Source organism: Psittacula echo (assembly GCF_963264785.1).
Source record: "Psittacula echo genome assembly, chromosome: 20".
Lineage (NCBI taxonomy): Eukaryota > Metazoa > Chordata > Aves > Psittaciformes > Psittacidae > Psittacula > Psittacula echo.
Genome location: NC_137756.1, coordinates 5,705,895 through 5,732,425, shown reverse-complemented (window position 1 = coordinate 5,732,425; position 26,531 = coordinate 5,705,895). Strand labels below are relative to the sequence as shown.

Below are 26,531 nucleotides of genomic sequence, written 5' to 3'. Positions count from 1 at the left end.
CTAACATTAATCCCCAAGAAACATCTTATAAACCTGATCACAAGATGCATTTTTATCAGGGAAGGAGGTTTTATAAGACTTAATGTTTTAAGAGTTGGGTTTTGTTTTAATTTCAGGAAAGGGTTGACCCCCAAATTCTTTAAATACAGGACATAAACCCCTGTATTTTCTGCCCAGATGTGTTCTCATAGAGAGACATGCTTCAATCTGTGAGTTGCAGCTCTTTGCACTACCTGAAATCCAAGCAGTGATTAAATGCCTGGTTACTCCTTAAGTATCCCAAGAAGAGCTTGGAACTTGAAAAATCAGGTGTGGGTTCTTACAGGGAGGTTAATTTAATTGATGCTGTTTAAACTAAGAACAGAAACCCTGTTGCTCTTATTGAATCAAAGGTTTCAAAACCATGAAAACGCTTTGATTTAAAACTTGGTGGTGGCACACACCTTCCTGACCTTAAAGCCGTGTTAACATCTGGCTTGCTTTTTTATCAGGTATTCCTCCGCTGGCTTTTATTTTCCTCCTTGGTTTGGCAGATACCACATCTTTGATTAGCTGCTCTTGAGAATCTGATGTTTGTCCCACTGATCTCTTTCCAGATGAGGATTTTAGATGGGGCTTTGAGCACCCTGCTCTAGTGGAAGGTGTCCCTGCCCATGCCAGTGGGTTGGAACTGGATGAGCTTTAAGGTCCCTTCTGGCCCAAACTAGTCTGGGATTCTGTGATCTGATGGAAAAGAAAGAGAAAATATCCAAGTTTTCAATTAAACTTCTTTATTAAATGCAATGGCCTGCAAAGCATAGGAATCTCTCTTCATGCCTGCTTTTACAGCAGAGCAAATGCTTAATGTCTGCTTGTACTTCAGGTCTGCTCTTTGCAAGGTGATTTATCTGTGTCGAGTTTGCTGCGTGCCTATAAAATCAGGAGCCTGGCTGAGTACATGAGAACTGAATGAAAAGTTTTTAGTCTGGAGACCAACAAGGTAAATCCATCACACAAGGTGAATGGGAATTTTTGCTGGGTTGCTCTCTCTTGTTTCATGTTAATTCTTACAAGACTTTATCAGAATGGCAACAATTTCTCCCAGCTGGGAAAGGAAAAAGGGGATTGTCTGAAGTTCATACGTTTACTTTTCTCCAAGACATGTGAACTTGTACAAATGATGGTGTTAGCTCCAGATATGGAAATAGGTTCTTTTCTGCTGTTCTGTGAGCTGTCACTTCTAGAGGTTTGATTTCGGGCTGATAGAAACGCACCCGTGCTTTCCCCCTCCACACATGTTCTATATCTATTGCATTGCATCTCAAATCAAACAGTGAAATGCATTTGGAGGACTTCACAGTAGAAATGCAAACCACAACCTTTGTTGTCAGTTTAATTCTCAGTTTAAAATAGAAAGAAATGAATTTCTTTCCTGAAGTTGGGGTTTGAAATGGTGCTCAAATACAGTGATTCATTTCATCTGCTCTTGAGTTCTTCAGCAATGATGGAGCATGTTAAGGAACCCTCTGCTACTTTGACTTGTTCTGGTTGAGAATTTCATTGCTTTGTGCAATTACAAGGTTGGAAAAATGAGACCAATCTTTGCACACAACGTAATAACAGCCTGTAAGAGTGGGAGAAGGGGGGAGATGGTATTGCACAGCATCAATCATTTCGGTCACAGTTCACTCCTGTTAACTGAGTCTTGAACAGTTGCAATTGAATATGTGCTTCTGTAATTTGTTGAATTGGTGCTTTAGAGCTTGCTGCTGCCCGCATTAAAATTAGCCCCAGTGCGGGATTTGAATTACCTTCTGAAGGAACAGGGTTGCTGGCAGAGTGCTCTCATCTGATGGTACTGTGTAGTTTGGATGTGTTGGGTCAGTTGCTGTTGTTTAACAGGTTTCTCTTGAGTAGTTTTGGCTCGATGTGGGAGGAGATGAGAGCTTTTAGAGCAAAGAGAGTGCCCTTGCAGATGAAGGCTCTGTCAGGAATGCAGCTAAACCCAGTGCTGGGGCATCAATGAGAAAGGTGGGGCAGAAGGCAGGATGCTAAGGGAAAGGGCAAATGAAAAGGAGAAGCAGCATTGCCATGGAAAACCTTGAGGGCAAGGACCAGGTGAATAATCCTCTCCCTGGAGCACTGCACAGTGTTACCATTTAGCACCAGTGTGAACCCTGGGCACTGTGTGATTATATAACCAGGTAATCCAGGGCCATTGGTGGAAATCATCTGCTGAACTGACAGAAAAACCCAACACCTTGCAAGGTCTTAAGATCCTCTGTGAGTAATTCCACTTCTCCCATCACTCTTGGTACTGTTCTGCACAAGCTGATATAGTAAGCACAACAGAAAGGAAATCAAAAAGGCAGAGCAATCTTCAAGGGTATGCATACAACCCCGACACTTTAATGAAGCAAAAGTAATCTGTCTTTAAGAGAAAGATTTGATTTATGCAATTATGTTGGCCTGGAATGTGTTGATACCTAATATCCTGTGTGGTGAGGAGAGACAGTGAAGAATTTGCAGCCCCAGCTATTTTTCCACGTATAATATGGGGGGTGGTTTTGGGGCTCAAATACATTTTCACAAGGAGAAGAAGCAAGAGACGGGAGAGAATTTGAGCAGTGTTCTTAAATGCTATGAGAGGCCAGTTTTTGATGTTAATATCAAGTTAGTGCCTTACAGTAAACAGCAGAAGAAAATCACAGGTATCCTAGAATCATGGTTTGGGTTGTGAAGGACCTTAAAGCTCATCCAGTTCCAACGCCCTGCCACGGGCAGGGACACCTTCCACTAGAGCAGCTTGCTCCAAGCCCCTTTGTCCAACCTGGCCTTGAACACTGCCAGGGCTGGGGCAGCCACAGCTTCTCTGGGCACCCTGTGCCAGCGCCTCAGCACCCTCACAGGGAAGAGCTTCTGCCTAAGAGCTCATCTCAGTCTCCCCTGTTCTGGCAGGTTAAAGCCATTCCCCTTGGCCTGTCCCTACAGGCCCTTGTCCAAAGCCCCTCTCCAGGTTTCCTGTAGCCCCTTTAGGCACTGGAGCTGCTCTAAGGTCTCCCCTTAAGGAACCTTCTTTTCTCCAGGCTGAACAAGCCCATTTGCTGTGAATGATGAAACAAGATAATTCCCCTGGAAATGTCCATGTTACTACTTGGGCAGGGTGGGTGGTGACAGAGTGATGTGTGTCAGAAGCAAGTTTCATGGTCAGGATGCGAACAGAGATAGTCCAGTGACCACAGCGTAGTACAGGAGCCTGATGACTCTGATTTTCAGTCTTGGGTTTCTCTGCTACTTATTCCTGGCACATTCAGTACTGAGATGTGCAAGTGCTGTAGGTAAGTCACAGATGTAGTTGGTAGTTTTCTGTTTTGATGGCAAAAGGCAGGTGCCAAAGGAAATTTGTCGCAAACTCTACAGCCCTGCATCGCCCTTTGTAGCCACACTTCATATTAGCTTCCTGAAAGCATTTCATGTTTCTCCTGACCTGGTAGCCCAGGATTAAGGAGGACAGTTTTGGATCCAAAGAAATAAGCAGCAGGGGAAATAATTGGAAGAAGACTTGGGAAGGGAGGAGCTGCCCAGGTGGCTTTTCGGACTGTATAAACTCTGTCTTACTGTGATGCATTCAGTTTTGTGTTCCAAGGCTGTGTGTGTGACTAAAGCATGTGAAACCCCACGCTCTGACAACGCCACGGAAGCAGAAGAGGTTTCGGGAAGATGCATCAATCTGACAGCGGGGGTGTATGCACTGACATCCCAGGTGGGCAGCAGTGTTGGTAAACAGGATAAACAGGATGCAGAGAAGATAAAAAGGAAAAGTAATTGGGAACCATCATTTCCACTTCCCCTGTTACAAAAAACCCTCCACCTTATGAACACGATCTGCTTTGAAATAAAAAGCAAGCAGCTGTATAATGCTAGTACAAAGTACCTGAAGGAAGGCTCATGATAGAATTAAACTGCCACAAAGAAAAGCAGTTATGGCTGGGGAAAAATAATCTTAGTGCTTTTCCTACTCCAGTACAGGTATGTGGAGGAACATCCCAGCATGGCAATGAGGTGATAGTAGTAATTTGTGTGACAGAGACAGATTAGAATCCAGCCATCTCAGGGTGGGAACGATTTCTGTGAAAATTAATGACTTGATTAGAAGGAGAAATGAAGCTTCTTCAAGGGGACATGCAAATAAAGGAGGAATCACTAAAACTGTCACCTGATGTAAGGCGAACATTATCCATAGAAAGATCGGTGGGATATTGTACCAAAGACAAATTTGATGTGATATTAATCACACAGCGCCAGCGGGAAGAAAGGGGAAAGGGAGAGGAAGGATTCAGCACAGTGTGTGTCTGTCTTAGTGAGGTGTCTTCTGCTGAAGCAGGGAATGAGTATCCCATTCCTGGTAAGTGGGTGCATCCTCTGCATCACCTCCCAGGCTGGTGCTGCTCTCAGGTGAGTTTCTGAGGGGTGCTTCCCACTATCTCCAGGCCCACTGGAAGGGATTTCCCTCCTTTCCTCTAGAGGCAATGCTAATAGAGAACCACTGATTTCAGCAAGTGCTTGTAGTTCCCACATGGCAAATTAGCAGAGCATGGTGGGGTCTGTATTGGGTGACTCCTGCAACCTCTCAGAAGGAGTAAGGCCATTATATTTTAAATAACAAACAGTTGTCATCTCTGTTGGGAAGGAGCTAATGAGGCTAAAACTGAGCAAGTATCAAACCCAGTTCTGAACTTAGGTTTGTTGCATTACAGACCAAATCTACAGGGGCAGTTATTTTCAGGTTCAAGCCCAGTGTTACCTTCCTAGGGAAGGAACATGTTTGAGGACAAGCAAGGCAGCTAAACCAAAAGTGATGCTTTTCTTAAATAGGGTTATTAACTGCATTAATGACTACAGACGTGCAAGTAAGATGTTCACAGGAGGCCTTGGTTTGAGTTTGAAGGGTGCCTGAGAGGTTTTTTCTAAGTCCAAATGATCTGTAAGGTATACTTTTTACCTACTATTTCCTTTCCTTGGGTATGGAGAGCCACAGACCTTTCAGTCTGATGTAGGTGACACAACAGGATCAAAGCTCTTTATCAAATGCTGTTTTTGCTCATCCAGCCCTACCAGCAGGAGGGAGACTGATGCCCAACTAGGTCTCTTGATGATGTCTTTTGTCATACTTAAGTCCGATGGGAATCTGTCATGGCAAAATGAAGGCTCTTGCAAAGACCTAACAGAAAATAAAAGACATCAGTGTCATGCTCTAGCTGCACATGGCAAAAGGAGGTGCAGAGATAAGATGGTAAGTTCATGATATGGTGAGCTCTGTTTCCCTGGCTGCTGTGCATTAGGTAGTGCCGGTGATGTCAAGCCAGCTGTGTGCTCTGGGGATCGAAATGCTGGGGATGAGTAGGATGGATTCGTGCTGCTAGGAGGCATATTTTTGGCCCGTCTATGTGCAGGCTTTGGCAGAAGCCCTGGAACAGTTTTCATACATTAAGACACGTATTTATAACAACATGGCTTGGATTTGTTAAACGATAAGGAAAGCGTGTGTTACTGAGCAGATGATAGCTTTCTGCAGGAGCTGCAGTGCTCTGCTGAGGCAGGATTTCTTGCACTGCTTTGGGACCTCCCTCTTTCACTTTGAGTTTTAGCCCACATGTTCTGGGTCTGCCTACTTTAGAAAATGTCATTTTAACTATTGGTAAGGAGCCTGAAACACTTGGTTTTCTAGCTGTATTATTACACCTGTATTACAACCTCCGAACGTATTCCCTCCAGGCCACCTGGAATTCCCTCTGCCTGCAAGGTGGCTATGATATGTTCTCTTTAAATACAAGTACTTTACTGTTCTGTACAGGATGGTTATTTTCACCTGAGATCAGGCTGATGGCTTCATGCAAAGCCACAAGAAGCCTTGTGGAAACCACACTGAGCACATGCGTGCAGCTTTCATGCTGAGTTTCGCAGGCTTCCCTGGAGCTGCCTAGCTTGCCTGGCACAACCTCCCTTTGTGGGCTTACATTTAGCATGCAGACTGGATGTACATTCCTGTGCTTTTCCATGCTTTCAAAATGTGATCCCGTAGGGTCAGATTATCTGGTTTTAGTAAGACAAAGCCTACCGTGGCTGTCCCTCCAGGGATAGGATTTACGCTTACGTTCATAGCAGGATCTATTTGTTCTCCAGTGAAGAGTTTCCCTTCTCCATCAAAAAAGTTTGGAAGTCTCCACCTTTTTCCTCCTGATTGAAAGTAGTTACTGGGTCTGTCTTCATATTCCCCACGTATATTGAAACATAAATTGCATCTGACTGCGGTGACACTAATTAAAGTGGAGGCTCTCAGATGCAGCCCCCCTTGCGGGGAGCAAGGCCAATAAACCTGCAGTGACTGGCAGGTGTTTGGAGCGCTTTAGACAACTGCAATTTCACAGTGTCCTTCCCCTTCTCCTCGATGAGGAGGGGACCCTCCAGGCAGGGAGAGGGTGGCACCCAGCACACCCCAACCTGCTGCCATCTTACCCCATAAGGGACATTTTCAAGGCTGTCGTCTCCCTTTTGCTGTAACCAGGGGTTTTATTCCCCCGCTTCCTAAAACCTGAGAATCTTTTCTATTCTCCTGATGATTTTAGCGCATCCCGGGGATGTGCTGCTGAGGTGCTTCACTAAATGTTATTAAAACTCTGCCAGGGCTAATAATCCTGGACGCAGCGCGACACCTTCCTGTGACATTGAAATCGTTTAGTAATGTTACAGTACATTTGAATTTTGGCGTCGCTCTGCCGCTCCGTTTCCATTAACTTTGCCTGGGATTTCGTCTGTCCGTGCATGCAAGCAAAAGCGTCAAGTTTCTCCTTCATGCTCCAGAATGCCACCTGAATCACAACTGTGCTCTGGCTAATTGTTATTAATGAAGCCGTTCTAGCTGGCCTCTGCTTTTTTGTTGGTTGTAATGAAAAGCAAATGTGTTTAGTAAGCACAGTCTCATGAAGGGAAAACAAGGAAACCCTGCTCCTGGGGACTTCTCTGCACCTTGCACGATGGTTTTAGGCTGAGTGTTTTAAAGGATAGGGCCACCTTATGGGCAAGTGATGCAGAGCCAGGCCTCCTCACCATCAAATTAGCTTCACTGACCTTCGCTGCCATTTACCCGTCACAGGCTTCAAGGACGTTCTGCAACGGGTAAATTTGCACTGAGCCGTTCCAGCTGCACGTGCTCCTGCATCACTTAAGCACAGAGCCGTGGCCAAAGCCCATGGCACAAGGTTTGGCCGGGATCACATACTGGGTGCCCTGTGCCCCACAGCAGGGCTCCCCCTCCCTCCTCCATCCCGTTTCCCAGGTTCAGCTGAACTGGATCATGGAGTGGGGTGAGCAAGAGGAAGGTATTAATGAAACAGGGACCCTGGGAGCAGCCTCCTTGCTGAGGGCTTGTGCTGGGAAAATTGCTTCTTGGCCTTTCCTTCTTAATGAGGCTTCTAATAACATGTCTGCTGCTCAAAACTCGGTGACAGGAGCAAGGCGCCTGTCATTCATCCGCCTTCCTCCCTGTTTGTTTATGGAAATGAAATCAGGTGGGGAGGTCTTTGGGCAGAAATGCTGTCGTCTGCTTATGAGAGGCAGGAATACAAAACCTCTTTTGGTCTGTGGGAATGTCATCCATTTTTTCAAAGCAAGCAACCAGGCACCTGCTGTGTCTTTTCTTTGCCTTGGGTTAAGAACCAGAAAACAGATTATTTTGGCACATGAGTGTTATTTTAACAGTGAGCTAATGATTACCATTTGCAGGATAAAGGTGCATGTAAATGTGCTCTGAAGAGGTCAGGAATAGGCTTGGGAATTCTCCAAGTTGAAAAGGATTAGGGAAGGGTTTGTGCACAGAGGTAAGAAATAAGTCTGGAGCACAGGCTGGTGCTTGCTCTGGGTTGCTCACATGTAGCCTTGCTACAAGCAGCATAGGAAGGGAATCCCTTGAGGAAGCATCACAGGTGGTAGCAATGGGAGTACTCTGTACCACGCTCGGTCTCAGAGTGGTTTTCTTCTGCCATCCTTTCCATGTGCTACTTGCTGAAGCTCTCATCTGTCCATGGATCCTCCCAGTGTTTGCAGGGCAGCTCCAGTGTTTTACAAGATGTTGCCTTTCCTTCACCCCAACAAATTCCTTGGCATTTTGCTGTGACATGTCCGTTCTACTTGTAGCATTTGTGGAAAAATGAGCAAATACCAGATAGTAGCCTGAGCTGGAGCCTGGGAAGTCAGTGAAAGGGCTTTATGGCCATTTGCATGGTTAAACCCCACAACTTGCTCTTCCAGCATATCTTCTGACTTCCTCCCAGGACTGCTGTATTAACCATATCCTCCAAATCCTCAGGGGAGGTCTGGCCAGTGGATTTGGGCTGTTCATTCCCCAGGCAAGGTTTGTGTCCATTGGAAACCTTTCCAGAAAGAAACCTCTCCAGGTTTCTTCTAGTCCCCATCATCTGGTCCTACGGACTTGTGCACCTTCAGGTTCCTAGATGGTCTCCAAGCTGATCTCCTGCAGCAGGTGGTTCTTCATCTCCCAGTCCCTGCCCTTGCCTTCTGTATCTTGGGCAGTGTGGTTGGACCACTTGCCAGTCAAGACGCAAAAAGATCATTGAGTATCCCAGCCTTCTCCATGTCCTGGGTAACCTTGTGTCTTGTTTCCTTCCAAAGGGGTCCCACATTTTCCCTAGTCTTCCTTTCATCGCTGTTGGACAAGCTTTTCTTGTTGCCCTTGATGTCCCTGGCAGATTTAATTCTATCAGGACTTTAGCTTTCCTAAACTGATCCCTGGCTGCTTGGACAATTTCTCTTTGTTCTTCCTAGGCTGTATTGTATTATTGTATTGTATTGTATTGTATTGCTGTCCTTTCGCTAAAGCAGCCTCCTTTGCAGTGCCTGCAGGGGAGACCTGGCTGGTACCCCTGGGGTGGGCATCTCTTTCTTCTTGCAGGTGAAACAAGAATCAGCCCTCCATGGTTTCTGTATTTCAGGTTATATGTGGGAATAGCTACATGTGATGTGCTCCTGTGTTCCATTGAATTAGCAGCAGGGGCAAACTCATGGGATCATGGTATTACTTCAGACTGCTCAGTGTGATGGTGCATTCACTGTCTGTGTTTCTCCTGCTTCCCTGATTCCCACCAGGAGCATGAGGTTTCTCCTGAGTCCGCAGTTATTACAGCAGGCAAGCTCCAGTACTGATTACTCCTGTGATAAACCAGTCCTGCTGTTGTTGAGTGGAGGATTCGAAAGTAATGGTACTTCTGCTCCTGGGATTTACCATTTGGAAGATACTTTATTGCTACCTTGTGACATTTCTCTGCACTTTTATACTCATTTATATAACTGTTTTCTTTGATTTATGGCAGGTTTTCTTCAGGTGTAACAGCGTCATAAATTGTGCAGCCCTGCTTTCGTTGGTTATGAATTTGAGATATTCAGTACACTCCGGGGTGGGGAGAAAGGGCAGAAGCCTTTTGAAGAGGCTTCTGATCACAACTCTAAACAAAATAAGCTGTTCTTTCAGTACAGCGCTTGCTGAAGCAAGCATCAGAGTAAGTTGGTATGGTCTGTTTCTTGACTAGCCAGTTGGTTGTGGGATTTTTTAGTGATAAGTATGAGTTATTCATGTATGACAAAACAATGCATGACACCAAACATGCATAGGGGTGATATTTGTATAGTGATCCCTGGGAGCTCTGTTACCTGAGGTTTTCAGAAGGAGGAGCAAATTAATGTTCTCACCACCTCATAGTGAAGATTTGTTTCATAATATCTAATCTATATCTCCCCTATTCTGGCAGGTTAAAGCCATTCCCCCTTGTCCTGTCGCTACATGCCCTTGTCAAAAGTCCCTCTCCAGGTTTCTTCTAGTCCCCATCATCTGGTCCCATGGACTTATGCACCTTAGGTTTCCTAGATGGTCTCCAAGCTGATCTCCTACAGCAGGTGGTTCTTCATCTCCCAGTCCCTGCCCTTGCCTTCTGTATCTTGGGCAGTGTGGTTGGACCACTTGCCAGTCAAGACAAACACAAAAAGGTCATTGAGTATCCCAGCCTTCTCCATGTCCTGGGTAACCCTGTGTCTTGTTTCCTTCCAAAGGGGTCCCACGTTTTCCCTAGTCTTCCTTTCATCACTGTTGGACAAACTTTTCTTGTTGCCCTTGATGTCCCTGCCGGACTTAATTCTACCGGGGCTGTAGCTTTCCTAAACTGATCCCTGGCTGCTTGGACAATTTGTCTTTATTCTTCCCAGGCTACCTGTCCTTGCTTCCACCTTCTGTAGGCTTCCTTTTTGTGTTGGACTTCGTTCAGGAGCTCCTTGTTCATCCATACAGGCCTTCTGCCTTTTTGCCTGACTTCGTGTTTGTTGGGATAAACCTTTCTGTTCATAAACCTGCTTGTTCATGTGTTATTTAAGACCCTCAGACAAGCTCAGGTTTCCAAGGAGGGTTCAACAGCTATCGGAGATCCAAAGCCTATCAAAGCCATTGGTCAGGCCAGTGAAATAAAGACCTTGGGTTTTGATTTTGTTGGCATCTTGCTTTGTAGAGAAAGAGAAACAGCTCATTTAAACATTGCTTTCTGAGTTGAGCTGTCAGAGAAGCTTTCTGTTGACCTTTACAAATTGATACCGTCACAATCAATGAACAGAAGTTTAAGGGCAGTCTCTGGGGCAGGGATGTGGTAATAAACCCAAACATTTATAAAATATATATGGCATGCATCTTAAAAAGCCCGACAGAAAGAAGAGAAGCTATTAACAGGGAGCATATTTGAGCAAAGTGATCTATAAAGAATTCATAATACGGTTTTGACAAGTACGGTTATTTAAAACTTACTTTTTGGGATGATTTCTGAAGATATAGGAAAGAAAAATAACAAATATGCCTATGGTTAGCGCAGCACAGCAATAGGTTGGGTGAAGAAAGCTATTAGGTATTTTGAAGTTGCTGTGCCAGATTTGACTGCAGAGGAAGTGCATTTAAGGAGCAGTTTCACAGCAGCTTTGGCTCTCCCCCGTCCCCTCTTTCAGCCTTGGAAAGTGCCATTGTTTGCGAAGGCTCAGTAGGGATGCATGAAGAGGGGCAAGGCAGGCTGTGCTTTCAGGCACCACCTCGCTCAGTGCTGATGAGAATCTCATCAGATGCAGACACGCAGTCCTCACCTCCCAGGTAAAACAGGCAGGCGCATCAGCACTGCGGGTGCTTGCCCTGAATATGCTGCTTGTGCAAAATGAGGTTATCAATTCAAATGCAAGCCCAGCATCTGCCCCCTTTGTGCAGATTTAATAGCAGCACCTTATGCCCACAGCCTCAGTGAGGTTTAAAAAATAGCTCCTTTACCTTCCTTGAAAACACCTCAGTGGTAGAGGTATGGTTTATACAGCATGACCATACCCCAGAATGGCCACTGTGCTGCTGCTCACCAGAGCTTGAAGTTCTCAGCGGCCTTGGAAGAATTTATTGGGTGCTCAGGCTTTTATTAGCTTTTAATTTCTATTTAATTTAAGTTGGCCAATCCAGTACTTGGTTCACAAGATGTGGGTTTGAGAAGGTGGGAATTTGGTGTTGACCTGCACCTCTGTCATGCGCGGCAGGAATGCCATGCATACTCAGTAACCTGTATGGAGCTCTTTGTGTGAAATCTGTGTAAACTGCAAGAGATGGAGGGTTGTCTGTAGCAGAAAATACTGGTTTAAGACTAGGCTGGTTTTTATACATAGTATATAGCAGTAAAAAAGGTTCTTGCATAGACTTCAGTTACAGAAAGGTTGGTTTTTCTGCCTGTAAACTGGCATCTGAAAGCATTTGGTCTAATAACATACAGGTGTATTATTCCTTTTAGAAGTGGGCAAATGGGAAAATGCAACCATCAGTTTAAGGAAGGCTTGTGTAAGAGAGCACTTTAGGTTCATTCTTTGTCTTGATGACCTTAACATGTTTGACCCCAGGACATGGTCCCTGTTCCCTCTTCAGCATGTTTCAGCTCCGAAGTGCAGTGTCCTCCTGTGGGCCCAGCCAGCCTCAGCATGGCCCCTCTCTCCCTGTGCAACTGCAGTGTCGTTGCCCTCATCTGCAGCATTTCCAAGTTTAAATAATTACCATTTCAGCTGTCTTACACGAGCTCAATTCTCCTGTCTGCTTGACAAGGTTCTCGTGTTGCTTGAGAGCCTGTTATTTTCATCAATGAAAAATAACCCGCATGCAGTTTCAACTTAATAAACCTGTGTATATTGGCTAAAATAGTTCTGCATTTCACAGTCACCTTGAAGCACTTGGGCAAAGCAGTTCAGAAATGTTGGGTGTGCTTTTACCTGTGTGATGAGAACACCCACGTGCCAGCATGACCATCTGAGGTGCTCCCTGTGAGATAGAATCATAGAATCTCATAGAGTGGTTTGGGTAAGGGACCTTAAAGGTCATCCATTTCCAACCCTCTGCCACGGGCAAGGATTCCTTTCCTCTAGACCAGGTTGCTATAATATTAATAATAATATTAATAATGATAAATAGTAATAATATTAATAATGATAAAATACACCTCTTACTCATTTGTTTTCTTTATTACCCAAATCTTTTTTCCAGGGACTTTTTGAGTAAGCCCTTCTACAGTTTTGTCTCGCAGGGTTGCCCAGAATTAGGGGAGGTTCTTCTATCCGAAGCAGTCCATTTCTTTGTGTTTAAATGTCACAGTTATTTTAATCATCTGATCAGGTGGAATACGCGCTGATTACCAGTGTAGTGTGAGAAAAATTGCTGTGGGAGATCTCGAGGAAATGCCTCTTTTTTTCCTCTTTCTTTTAATGTCACAAGTGCCTTTTGCTTACCCTGTAACAACGTGGTGGTTGCTGTGTGCTTTAGCAATGACTAGTTAGTTGCACGTGCATTAGTAGGTACAAAAGCACTTGTCCCACCTACCATGTCTGAGCTGTATCTTTTACCTAAGCTGTGTTTAAATCCCAGTAAGTAGGATCCAAGGGCTTGTGAGCACTTTGCCAAGTGCATTTTAAATCTCATGCAGGCAGCGAGGACCGCGATCCCGTTCCCATCGCAGCGGCTGCCAGTGCTCCCGCTGGATTCCTCGGGCTCAGAATCAGGCAGAGGCTGAATGAACGTGCTCCCTCGTGCACGCACAAACTCAGGGTGTTTGTACAATGTTAATTAAAATGCATTTAAGCTGAGTGAATGCTGTGGTATTCAGGGGGCCTCTGGAGAAGGAAAGAAAAAGCGAGGAGGCCTGGCAGGCAAAGGGCCCCTTCTGTTGTGGAGCCACATAAGTACTACTGGGAAGGCAACCATTGCTGCAGCACCATGGCAAGGCTCTGTGCAAGCTGAGCACTCCTGGGCTCCCAGAAGAGCACTGCAGGGAGACAGGAGCCCTTCATGTCGCCAGTAAGGCAGCCTGGTTTGTGAGCTGGGAAGTGATTTTTGGACCAACCGTGCAGCAGATGTTCCTGGCATCGCTCGCTAAATTGATTTGTGTTGAGGGCACATGTACAAAAACCCAGTCCAAGACCCTGGCTCCCCTCTACTCCCCCTGTTCCCACCCGTACTTGTGTTCACCTGGTGCTTGTGGTTTGTGTTCCATCATTTTCCCCTCACTTCTTTCCCTGGCATGGCCAAAACAGCCCAGATCCTTCCTACTGCTGAGACCTGTGGGGTTTTCCACCACTTTGCCATGGTAGAGAGCCAGGATACACTGTGATGGAGTGAAACAGGTTGTATGAATCATTGCTGCTGTGCTGGAATGGGACTTGGGAAGAGTGAGGGCTGGAAAGCAGGGAGAGCAACATTTGCAAACTCTTAAGCCTTCAGCTTGGCACTTTGCTCTGCATTTAACTGCCCAGGAACACAATGGCCTTGTATTACTCATGATCATGTATCTGCAGACTTACTAATCTTGGGAGGTGTTGGGTGATGGTCTATGCTTTGGTGCTTTAGAGGGAGGATTTTGGTTCTTGGCATAAAGAGTTAGATTCACAAGCTTGATTTTGGGTGCTGCACTCAAGTGGCTGAACTGGAGAGTTGTGCAGGAATAGTTGATATGTGGTGGCTCTCACCAGCAACAGGGTAAGTGATTCCTCCATGTGATGGTTCAGAGCAGCAGCAGCAAACATCTGCATGGACTAACTTGCACTCTGGAGTGGTGTGTAATGTCAGTCAGTTGGAAAAGGGGTGCTGGTGATGCACATAATCATACTGGGAGACCCAGTAAGGAGGTCAAACTGGGAAGCTGGTAAAAAGCTGGTAAAAGAGAGGTCCTGTCGGTGCTCAGGAGCTGATAATTGTATTTCAGACCTATTTGAAGACCTTTTCCCTGTCTCAAAATGAGGCTTTACTGATCCTCCCCCAGGCCTCACTGACCTAAGGCAGGTGCTGGAAGCAGAGACCACTCAAATCGATCTTTTGATAGATTAATTAATTGCTTGTTTAGGTTCTGTACTTCATTGAGAACTTGATTGCAAATGCTGAAGGCATTTCAGTAAGGTGGGTTATTTTTTGCAGCCTGCACCCAGTAAGCAAATCCAGCATCCTTCTAAGCTACCGTGTGTACAAGTGGCCAGAAAAGAAACCTTTAAATGCTTTTCTAGCACAACTTGTGTGCTGATCATTTGCCAGTTTGACCATGGGATCCAGCAAGCAGCTCCTCAGAGGTGCCTGGTAGGGGTGAGGATGAGCAGCCAGGGCCACGTGTCGCACCCCCTGTCGCCTCCATCCCTCGGGTTCCCCGCCAGCTTGGAGGCTTATCCAGTGCCTCTGTGTCAAAGCGAGTGCTTCCAGATTCCCAGCAAGACCTCAAGGAGAGCCAGATGATAGAGCAGATGGCAGATGACTAATTTGGCAAAGTTAGATGAGTGGAAATTGTTTGCTTTAATTGCTTGTCAAGTCCAGTACCTACATTATAGTTAAGAAGCAACTATTTACCCTCAAAATAGAAAGAAATGAAGAAAGTGTGTGTGTGTGTGCACGTCGGTGAAGAGTAGGGAGAAAAAGGGAAGGAGAAGTACCCAGAGAAAATAACTTGGTACAAAGGCCTGGGGGGAAGAGCCATTGGTAAAGCTTCTTGTATGAATTTCTGTTGTTGTTTAGTGGTAGCTGTGTGATACAGGTCCTGCAGTACATTTTTCCCATGTTGTCCTTTCCAGTTCCTGTATCATAATATAGGTATGACAAGCCTAAAAGAGAAACAATGCTGGAAATACTGGCATAAAGCAAGCGGATGGCAATGACTTGACATGGTCAGCACAGGTAATTATCCTTGAAATGTCACAGTATAGATCTAGCCAACATTTGATCCTGTTTTCTGGTAGCTATGAACAGGAGTGCTACATGGGTAAAATACACTGTGCAGCATCCACCAACCAGATTTGGAAGAGCTCGGTGCAAGGAGAAGGTGCCATCAGCACCAAGAAGTGTTATCACACATAACTAATCCTTCTTGATGAAGTTGCAATCGCTGTCAGCCTTTACTGTGCCTATTTGTGTTCATGAGATTGGGAAAGAGCTTCCCTTTGTGGGTGGCATTTGATCAGCCTCTACTGGAGGTGGGACTACCCTGATAATAGACATCCCTGCCACTTCCCTGGAAGTGCTGAGAAGCTTTTTCAATGGCATATGAAATGATATTTGGGAGTTTAGTCAGCACATTTTAGGGAATCAATGCTTTTGGTTCCTGGTGCTATCAACCCAGGGACCTCTTCTCTGGGTAAGGAGTAGAAAGGCTGTAGAAATGTTTTACAGTGTCCTTTTAAGTATGGATAAAAATCAGACAATCTTAGAATGGTTTGGGTTGGAAAGGGCCTTAAGAGCATCCATTTCCAACTCACTGCCATGGGCAGGGACACCTTCCACTAGAGCAGGTTGCTCCAAGCCCCTGTGTCCAACCTGGCCTTGAACACTGCCAGGGTTGGGGCAGCCACAGCTTCTCGGGGTACCCTGTGCCAGTGCCTCAGCACCCTGTTCCAGTGCCTAACCATGTATAGCCTCACCATTATAGCTCCTTTTTTTAACTTGACTTTATTTAGGATTGTGGAGAGCTTAACTTGGGAATCCATATAATCCACAGCACTCCCAGGCTTGTGTTTCTGCGTTGTTTGCACATTTGCCTGCAGGTAGAAGGGATTAAAGCTATGATAGGAGCGTGGGCCGGCCTGTCCTGTATCACCTCATCCTGATGATATCCGTGATAGCCTGAACGGTGGCTGGATGGCAATGCTGAGCTTCTCACGGCCTCACAGCTGTCCAGGGGGTTCATGGCACTCGGGTTGATTGCATGCAACCAGATTCAAATGGGATGGTAATTTCTAGTGGAGAGCAGACCTCACGGAAGGAAAACACTTGTGCCAGCTGAGCTTTTAATTAGGAGTACAGAGAAAATGATGCTCTCCTTCATTACAGTCTCTCACCTAGGGAAAGCAAGCCTCCAGTTTTCAAACACTCTCTGAAACCACTGGGTTTACAGGAAAATGGCTGGTGACCTCCAGGAGTGTTTTGTCTTCTCCTGGGAGCCATCTGCAAGGCTGGAAGTGCTGGTGGTCTCTCTGTTTGTTAGGACGTGCCTAATTGCAAAGAAATTCAGGGCTTTGGCAGCTTATTCAAGGAAAGCTGTAAAATAATAATGAAAGGATTAAAAGTGTGTTTTCTCCCTTCTTCTCTGTGTGTGTGTATGTGACAGGGCGCCCGGGCTGTTGCTGAGAGCGTGGAGCATAATGAAATGAATAGGGATTGCTGTGGCATTCCTGGTAATTAGTTGTTCCTTAAGGGGCTCGAGTATTTCCCCTTGTCTGGGGGTCTTAACAGATTACCATGAGTGTTTGCAATTATTAATACACAGTTATGTGAGCTGCCTTTCAAGAAACCCTGATGCCTGTAAACCCACTGCTAATTCAGTAAATAAGTGGGAAGTATGGGAAGAGAATGTGTTAGAAAGAGATACTCACTGTTCTTGGGCTTGTCCTGTCTGGGATGAAGGAAGATGGAGTCTCCTTTCATAAACAGGTTGCTGAAACCAGTCTAAGAGGTTAGACCTCCTCTTGTGTTTCTGGCCCATGTGCAAAGCAATCGATGGAGGGAGGTTGTGCTGCTTTCAGGTGAGAGATGGTGCAGGGCAGATGTGCCACTCTCTTATGTCCTTGCCAAAGAGAGAATAATAAATGTTTTATGGTTCAGGAGAATATATCCAGATGCTCGAGATAACTCCCTTGGTGTTGGCAAAAAGGATGCCTCATCGCCGCTTGTCTGAATGTGCTGTGGGAGAGGAGTGAGACACCAATGCTTCAGGTGGGGGTGACCATGCCAGAGATGATGGGATTCATTCTTCCCAAATCTCCAGATCTGTAGAGGGGTTAAATAAGAAAGGAAACGAGTTGACCTCCTTCCAAAAGTTAGTTCATCTGAGCTGGGAGGATTATAAAATCCTTTAGAAACAGAACTAGATGGAGTCAAATGTGATTTCTTAATTTAACATATAAATTTATCACCAACAGAGCAGAGCAAAGTAACGGCCTAAAAAGCAGAAGCTAAAGGACTCTTTTAAATGCCTCCATTATTTTCTACCTTTGAGTGAGCATCCAAATGATTTGGCTTTGTTATGAAAAATAATGTCAATGGGAAATTAATTTCCAAGTCATGTGCATGAATATTGATGAAAAACATCAATTCAATTCCCGTGATTATTACTGCTGTAATTGGGGCATTAGGAGCTGAAGCTCGTCTCTGTCATTTTCAGTAGCTGATAATAAGCAAACAACTGAAAGTGAAGCGTGAATGTGTGAGTAGTGCCTGAAATCCACTTTTGTGATGGCCAAGCAGTGCTCTGCCCCAGCACCCTGTGCTTGGGGTGCAGATAAGAGGTGGCTGTGGGTTGGCAGCCTGGCTGGTGGCTCTCACCTCTAGTTTGGAGCTTCCCAGATGGGGAAGATGCACATCCTTCAGCTTTGGGATAGCACGAGGGGTGGATATATCCCTGTGCACATACGCATGCATGTACAACAATACTCTCTGAGCTTTGTTGCTGCAATGTGGAAAGAGATGGAATGGCCAAGCTGTGTTGGTGGAGAGGTGTGTTTGAGAGCTTCATGGTGTGGTGGTAGCCTGGTAGAGGCTGGCAGTCAACAGCTCGCTGGGGTTTCCATCAGGGAAAACGTAAGGGAATGTCAGATCTTCCTGGGCATGTATTGGAATAGCACTGAAGGGTTCCTCTCATTGACACATCCCTGTGTAAGACCTTCTGAGTAAGTCGAGAGCAAGTGTGTTCAGAGATGCTCAACAGTGAGAGAAGCTGCTGCTTTTTCGACCTCTGTCAAAGGCTGGGGAATTAGTATTTTTAATTAACCAGGAGAGAGTGTGCTGCAGGGCCTGATTTTAGCATGGAACCTGTCTTTTCTTGCTGCTCATTGGTTTCTGGGGCTATCTAAAATAATGTACAGCAAAGTGCTTTGAAGAGAGTTTATGCAATACAGATTACGGTGGTTTCACATGGCATTACAAGGCAATGTATTTTGTTGTACTCATGTTTATGCCTGTATACGGCTGGAGTATCCCTGAAAATACTTACTTTCATATGTTTGTTATTTTGGTGCTTTAAAGAGCTCGTACAGCACATGGATTCTTTCTGCTGTTCCAGGGAAGGATCAGGAGGATGAGGGGGATATGCTCGTGCTCTGTGTGGAGCTCGAGGGCAGAGGGTCTGGGCGTCCCTCTCAGCTCCCTTTAGTGCTTCTGAAGTATTTTGGCAAATCAAACCCAGATTGATTATTTTTGCCCTGGAGGAGGTGGGAATTTCCTCCCGTGGCTCAAAATGGGGGGATAAAACTTAGTTAACTCCCAGTTCATAGCCTGCTTTCTGGCCTGCGTCCCTCCCAGGTTTGGCTTCCTGGTGTGTGTGGGCACCTCTGTAACTGTGCATGGCAGCAGCATTTCTCTTTCATGGCAGGGATGGCTTTTTACCCTGTTGGTTCTATTTTATCTTTACAAAACCACCACCAGCATATCTAATCTCTCTGTTTTAAAAGATTGGGAAGAATGGAGGTGCTGTCCCAGCTTTGTCCTCCTGCAAGTGACAGTTGTGATCTCATTTCCTTCTCTTAAATACTCCTCTAGTTTTCTCTTTTGTATTTAGAATGTGGCATAATTATTAGGTGCGTCAAAAGTACATGCTCGAAATCCGTGCTGCAAAGCTGAGACACAGAGAGATTAATGGCTTAGTGTAATAATGGATTATTGAGGATCCATGGTTATGTTCAAGTTCACGTTGGGACTTCAACTTGTTCTGCAGGTCAGGGCGTTCTCCTGCTCTGAGCACTGTTTGGATTGAGTACCTGTGGCAGTGCTGTACCCCCCAGTGATGTAGGATGCTCTTACTTTTTGTATAGGACTTTGAGGCAATCTGTAACCAGGTTTTTTTGTTGAGGGGGGATGACCTGTCAGGACAGCCCAGAGCTGTAAAAGCTGAGCCAGGCCATGCCATGGCTGGGAGGATTGACACTGGACAATGGCTTTCCCTGCTTTCCCAGATTTTGCGGCAGAGCAGGCTGGGAGGAAGCACGTTGCATGGACCTTTTGCCATGTATCAGCCAGGTCCAGGGGTCTTGAACAAGGAAATGTTTTGTGTAATGGAGGACCAGAAGGGATTTCTTTTTGTAAGACACAAATAAAATGCTTGGAATTATGAGATAAATGTAAAGGATCAACATGGTTTCTTCTAAATTTGCTTTTAGGATTTTATTTATCTGAAGGAATTGATTTCCACAGCAATATCCAAAGCTGAGAGGAGTTACTTCAATAGTTTGGTGGTACAAAATTAACCTCGCTTGGATAAAACTTGGAGCCCTGATTTACATCTGGGCTGGCTTCACCCCCATTGAATCCTCTTGCAAGATCAGGCCCCAGGTGTTCTTCCTCCTTACAAAAACAAAGAGCTAAATTAGTTTGCAGGAAACGTCTAATGGGTGTGAAACATGGAATAGCAGTGTTGCAGTGTATAGCTTTATTAGCTGAGCTGTTGGAATTGTTTTCTGAGCTATGTTGATCCTTAGCGCCGATTGTGAAATGGAACAGAAATTATTTATTAGTCCTCGGGAGCCTTAAGACGGAATAATACTTATTCAGCTGGAAACACAGTCAATCTTATTGTTATAGATGCTGCCACACTTAAGGAAGGAGCAAATAAGCTGGCTTTGTAATTGGTAGCAAGCAGTTTTAGGAGTCTTCTGGCAGGGATAGGCATGGAAGGGTGGAGGTGCTTGTACATCACATCCCGAGGTTGTTCCAAATAAAGCCCTAAAGATGAGCTAGGACAGAGCTTTGCATTTCAAAAAGAGAGATGCGCCGTCGCTAGCAGCAGTGGTTAATCCTTCCAGGTGTCCAGCAGAGCTACCTCTGGTCCCAGTGGGACCATCTCTTTCCATCTTGGGAATCCCCCAAAATGGCTGTTAAAAATGCTATCAATGAGAACCTTTAGATGTGTTTTACTCTAAGGGAGAGGGTTTTATGAGTAGAATTTCAACCTGGGATGGTTGTGCCTTGAACTAAGCCTGAAAATGAGGTGATAGTTTTTCTTTGAAAACCTGAGCAAAACAGCCAGTTCTGAGTTTCTGCAGCGCAGTGCAATGAATAGATGTCAACCATGTCAAGCTTTTAAACTTAGTGAGGATGTTGACGTTTCAATTCTGTCAGGTCACAGAAAGAAATCAGAGAATGACTTCCCTTACAATAGAATCATAGAATGGTTTGGGTTGGAAAGGACCTTAAGATCATCCAGTTCCAACCCCTTGCCAACTGGGGTAACCAGACCAAATGTAGCCAAACAGACCTGTACAGTGCCTGTTCACTTTGGTCTGTGCTAAATGAAACGCAAAACCTGAACAGGATCTGATAAATGATAAAGCCTCCATCCTGTGCATGGCTTGCAATGAAACCAGCCTTTCCTCTCCTTCCTGCTATGGTTCAGGAGGACAAGATTTCTCCTCCCTTTAGGTTTAGGTTGGAAAGGACTGTAAGATCATTCAGTTCCAACCCCTGCCACGGGCAGGGACCCCTTCCACTAGAGCAGCTTGCTCCAAGCCCCTGTGTCCAACCTGGCCTTGAACACTGCCAGGGATGGGGCAGCCACAGCTTCTCTGGGCACCCTGTGCCAGCGCCTCAGCACCCTCACAGGGAAGAACTTCTTCCTTATCTCCAACCTGAACTTCCTCTGTTTCAGTTTAAACCCATTCCCACTTGTCCTACTGCTACAGTCCCTGATGAAGAGATGAGAATTATTCCCCATTTCTGGTGGTGGTGTAGTAAGTAAACAGTCAATAATAGTACTCAAAAAGCTTATTGCTTTTGATATTTAGAAAAGGCCCTGCATCATTCAAAAGAGCATATTTTAGCCAATTTTAGTGATTATGCCTCCGGTCATGGAGAGTTTTGTTTGCATTGATCTCATCCAAGAGTGGGAATGGCTCCCGAAATGGTATTCTGGTCCGGCTCATGTTTTGCATAATACAATGCCTATATAAAAAAGGTTGGATATATTCAGGTTAACTTGGTCACAGATAAGAGCAACCCACAAACTGAAGAGTAAAAAGGGAAAGAGGAAAAGTAAAAAACAAAAGTAAGAAAGCCTAACCCCCCACTTGACCATTTCAATAGTATTGCTGCCCTGGCAGGCTGAGAGCTGTGTGACAATCTGTGGTTGTAAAACGCTGCTTCTGTGATTCTTTCTGCACTGATTTTTGTCATTGCTTGATGCACAGCGAGCTCATAAACTGAGCTGAGCAGTGGCTTGGAACTGGACATCAGAATTGAGAGCAGAGTAGAATACTAAAGGGAATCTTCTGAAAATGAACTGTATTAGGATGGGGTTCCCCAGCTCACATGGCATCTCCAATATAGTCTGGTGACTTGTGGAAAGAAAATGTGGATATGGATCTAAAAAGAGGGTCATGAAGATGATCAAAGGGCTGGAGCAGCTCTGCTCTGGAACCAGGCTGAGAGAGCTGGGCTGATTCAGCCTGGAGAAGAGAAGGCTCCTTAAGAGGAGACCTTAGAGCAGCTCCAGTGCCTAAAGGGGCTACAGGAAACCTGGAGAGGGGCTTTGAACAAGAGCCTGTAGGGACAGGACAAAGGGAATGGCTTTAACCTGCCAGAACAGGGGAGACTGAGATGAGCTCTTAGGCAGAAGTTCTTCCCTGTGAGGGTGCTGAGGCGCTGGCACAGGGTGCCCAGAGAAGCTGTGGCTGCCCCATCCCTGGCAGTGTTCAAGGCCAGGTTGGATGTGGCTTGAAGCAAGGTGCTCTGGTGGAAGGTGTCCCTACCCATGGCAGGGAGTTGGAAATGGATGAACTTTAAGGTCCCTTCCAACACAAACCACTCTATGGTTCTATGATGTAGGTTTTGCTATTGCCTTTCTCCTATTTAATTACATAAAGCTGGGAAGAGCTGAGGTCTTAAGGAAAGTGATGGGAAAACTCATGTTGGGTATGAACTTTCTGGTCAGGTTGCTCTTGGCTTGTCCAGCAGACCCTTCTGAGCATCAGCTGAATAGGGAGAATACTGGGTTGCCCCGGTCAGCTTGGGTTCATGGGTGTCTTCAGCCTGTACGTTTTCTGCTCTGTGGTGGGAGCATCTCTGTTCAGTGTCTGATTCTGTCACTAGCAGAACTAGCAGGGACCTTACTAAGGGCTGGGTTTGACATTTTAGGTGCTGGGGTCAGCTAGGTTTGAATTTTACCTGCTCTTGTACGTTTTCAGCCTTTCCACATTTGGTGGTGAATACCAGCACCTCATCCCATTTGATGCCTTTAAATTGCTGAGATGCTCGTGGACCATATTTGTTCCTTCCTGTCTCTACTGCTGATATTTAAGTAACTCATGTTGGGGTTTCTTTGCAGCACCCAATCCTCTGAATAATTCAGGATTTTGTTACAATTACCTGTATGCCTGTATACAAACTTTATTTCCTCCTCTGCTCCTTGCCCCACTCATCCTGATTGTTTGCCTTATGGTTTCTTGCAGTGTGTGCTGGCACCGAGAACAAGCTGAGCTCCCTCTCTGATCTGGAGCAGCAGTATCGGGCCCTGCGCAAGTACTATGAGAACTGCGAGGTAGTGATGGGCAACCTGGAAATCACCAGCATCGAGCACAACCGAGACCTCTCCTTCCTGAGGGTAAGCAACCTTCCTTATTCCTTCCTTGTCTTCTGTGTTTAAGGGGATAGCTACAAGTGCTAGGATCGGGAAGGCCAGGTCTCCTTCCCACCAGCTCCAGTGTGGTAGAAGAGGGTAATAAAACGTCACGCATGTGCAGAGGATGAGCAGTGTCATTGGTGTGACAGATACTCTGAGGATGTGTTGTTTAGATTTATCTAGGTCTCAGGGGAGAAAGCCATGCCACTGCATAGAAAGGTGACACCTTGCAGGTCTATGTGTTGCCAGCAGGGTTTGGGAAGGTCAGAGTGTCATGCAGATAAGCACTGGAGGCTTGGAGAAGCTAATCCAAATAAAATGCTGTAGATGGACTGATTGATAGACTAGGCAAGGGGAGGACTCTGGGTAACGTTTGTGGTGCTTATAAGAAAAAAAGGGGGGAAAAAGGTGATTGTTGAATGAACATCAAACCTTCTTTGTGTAAGAGACTGGAATTGTGAGCCTAATCGGGTCTCCAGTATCCAGGGGAAGTCTGTAAGAGATGGAGGCTCTCCTGCCACTGTGGACCCTTGGTTGCGCCACTCTCTCAGCCCTCCTTATATCAAACTCATGTAAATATCATGCTTTTGGGTTTGTGAAGGACCATTTTGGTGTGGTTTGCACATTCCTTGTTAACATGGCAACCAGGAGGAGGGAAGGATGAATGCTGAATTGGAAGAATTTAAGCCATCATGATGTGATGTTTGAAAACTAGTTATGTTGGAAGAAATACCCCGGTAGAGGAGTGATCCAGTGCACTTAGGTGGGCATCTGAGGATGCTGCAGACGTTGTGGCTGCAACATTGAAGGAGTTCATATGGGAGCCGTGGTAGAGAAGGCAGCCTGTTGCATTCTGCGCTGATTGTACTTTCCAGCAGAAGTCAAGCCATGGCACAGATAAGGGTTTACACTGCCGGTATCATATGGTATTGCTTATGTATACCTCTGCAGAATGCCCACATCATGTTCCAAGATGCGTGTCTGTATGGAACTGGCATTTTCCTAACAGGCACGTAGCAGGAGCAGCAATGCTGCAACCCGGCAACAGGAAGAGGGTGGCAGGAGTCAGCCCAGCAGGTTGTGTTACACTCAAGTCACTTGGTTCATGGGTGAACCTGGTGCTCAATTTCAGTTTGTGAAAACATGAACTTTCCAGTCTGGGTTCTAACAAAGGCAGAGCCAATTCTCCAGCAGCCTGTTCAGCTTTGCTTCATGTTAAATTTGTCAGGGATTTCACGGGATTTCCACTCTATATATTGGCCTGTATTTATTCAAGAAGTGCACCAGGCTGCGAAAAGCCCTGCAAGCAAAATTCAGCTACCAGATATGCCTGGAGTAAAGTTTGGGGTGCTAATTGCACTCAGACTAACAGGTTGCCTGTTAATTTGAGCGCCAAATGCCTAGGAAGTAAATGCTATCTATACATTTCACAGTTGTAACAGGTGGGGAAAACACATATGCTTGTGCTCTGAAATAGATACAGCCTTGGTGCAGCTGGACTAATGTTTCCCACTGCATTAGACAGGTGACAGATAGAACTTCCTGCGAGGGCAGGAGCCCCACCACGCTCAGGCATCGCTGGAGTTTCAGATGCCTCCTGAAGCCATTGTGGGCCATGGCTTGAATTCATCTTATCAGTTCTCCTGCTTCGGCTTTCCTTCCTTCTTACACTGCCACGTTCCTTGTAGAGAGCTGCCGTAAGCAGAGTAAAGTATTGGTGGAAAGTGGGCAGTAAAATCAGCAAATGAGAGCAAGAAGAAAGGGCCACGTGTAGTAAATGAAGGTGGCTCAGCCACTTGTGCTTTTTGGTGACAGCTACTGTTGCTTCTTTATTAGTTTTACTACTTCTCTTCCCCTTGTCTGCCCTCTCACAGATGTCTCAGCAAAAAGCACTACATGAAGCAAACCCCAGCAAACTGGAAGTCTAGTTAATATGATAAATTGTAGCCATTAAAACAGAAAACTGAAGAGAGGAGAACGTGTTCTTGAGGAGGCAAATAAATAAATAAATGCCAGTGTATTTACACCGATGATTTGACATGCATTAGTTAGGCAGCGTTCCTTGTTTTATCATTTAAAAGATTGCTTTAATGACCAAATGAAGGTGGCAGATGAGAGAAAACGAAAAGAAAGGCTATTTGTGTGTCTCAGACTTAAATGTGATGAACTTGTTGTGCAAGATAAGGCTCCTCCAACCTGCTCCACTTTTCCTTGGGCTCTGTTGTAAAACCTGCCCTCTTCCTCCTCCAAAGGGGCCTCAGCTGGGCAGTTGAAGCACCCCTGGTTTACTTATACATCCAGCTGATGAGTACCCTGGCGTTGTAAGCCTGCCTGCCTTCTCCTTAGTGCTCAGCTTAGCTGGGCAACTTCTTGCCCCAGGACAGAGGGAAGCCCTAGTGAGCTAGGCATGCTGAGCCTTTTTATCATGCCATAGTAAATGAATACCCTAAATGAATTGAAGTGGAAAAAACCCCCACTATAATTTTATTTACCTTACAGAGGAACATTAAAGGACCAACATCCCATCTCTCATATTTATTTAGACGTTTATTCCCTAAGTAGATTTGCTTTATGTCTGTGAGTTAGCTCTCTGGATATCTGCTGATTAAGACTAAGAAGGGCTGCCTATCACCTGAATGAAGTGCTCAACCACTTAAACCCGCAGGCTTGCAAGTGACTGCATGGCTTTGAGATCATGAGGAGCTTCATTTATGTAAGAAGGGATTGCATGTGCCAGTGTTTTTGTCCTAGCTTGTATGTGCACAAGACAAGGGGGAATGGCTTCAAGCTGAAGGATGGTAGACTTAGATTAGATATAGGGCAGAAGTTCTTCTCTGTGAGGGTGCTGAGGCACTGGCACAGAGTGCCCAGCAAAGCTGTGACTGCCCCATCCCTGGCAGTGTTCAAGGCCAGGTTGGACACAGGGGCTTGGAGCAAGCTGCTCTAGTGGAAGGTGTCCCTGCCCGTGGCAGGGGGTTGGAACTGAGGGAGCAGTAAGGTCTGTTCCAACCCATATCAGGCTGGGATTCTAGGATAAAACATGTCTAAGCCGGAGTGCTGGGAAAGACGTGATGTTTCTGACAGCAGGCTGATTACTGGTTTTCTTTGTTATTCTTCTGAGGCGCAACCTCCCCACAGAAAATGTACACTGGGTTAATTCTCTTTGGGGTCCCACCACTGCAAGCTCTGGCAGTGAAGTAAGGCTTGGGTTGGTGCTGGAGAAGCACCTGCCTGTCCTGGCCAAGGCAGGCTCTCCACTGGCATTGAAGACAGGCTCTTACTGTTTGCAAGAGCACGATGGAACTCGGCAGGACAAATAATTGGGTGGAAAACAGACCTTGAGAGCTCTCTTATCCCAGTTTC

The 26,531-nt window shown here is 45.7% G+C and overlaps 1 protein-coding gene across 1 annotated transcript in view; it reads left to right on the top strand.

Moving 5' to 3' along the window:
- Positions 1-26,531, top strand: part of ERBB4 (erb-b2 receptor tyrosine kinase 4) — a gene marked incomplete at both ends in the record, with an annotated part of 599,510 nt that overhangs the window by 203,708 nt on the left and 369,271 nt on the right. The window contains one exon of the mRNA XM_080632110.1: positions 22,999-23,150. Within this exon, the coding sequence (XP_080488236.1) occupies positions 22,999-23,150 (152 nt within the window). The remainder of the gene's footprint in view (positions 1-22,998; positions 23,151-26,531) is intronic.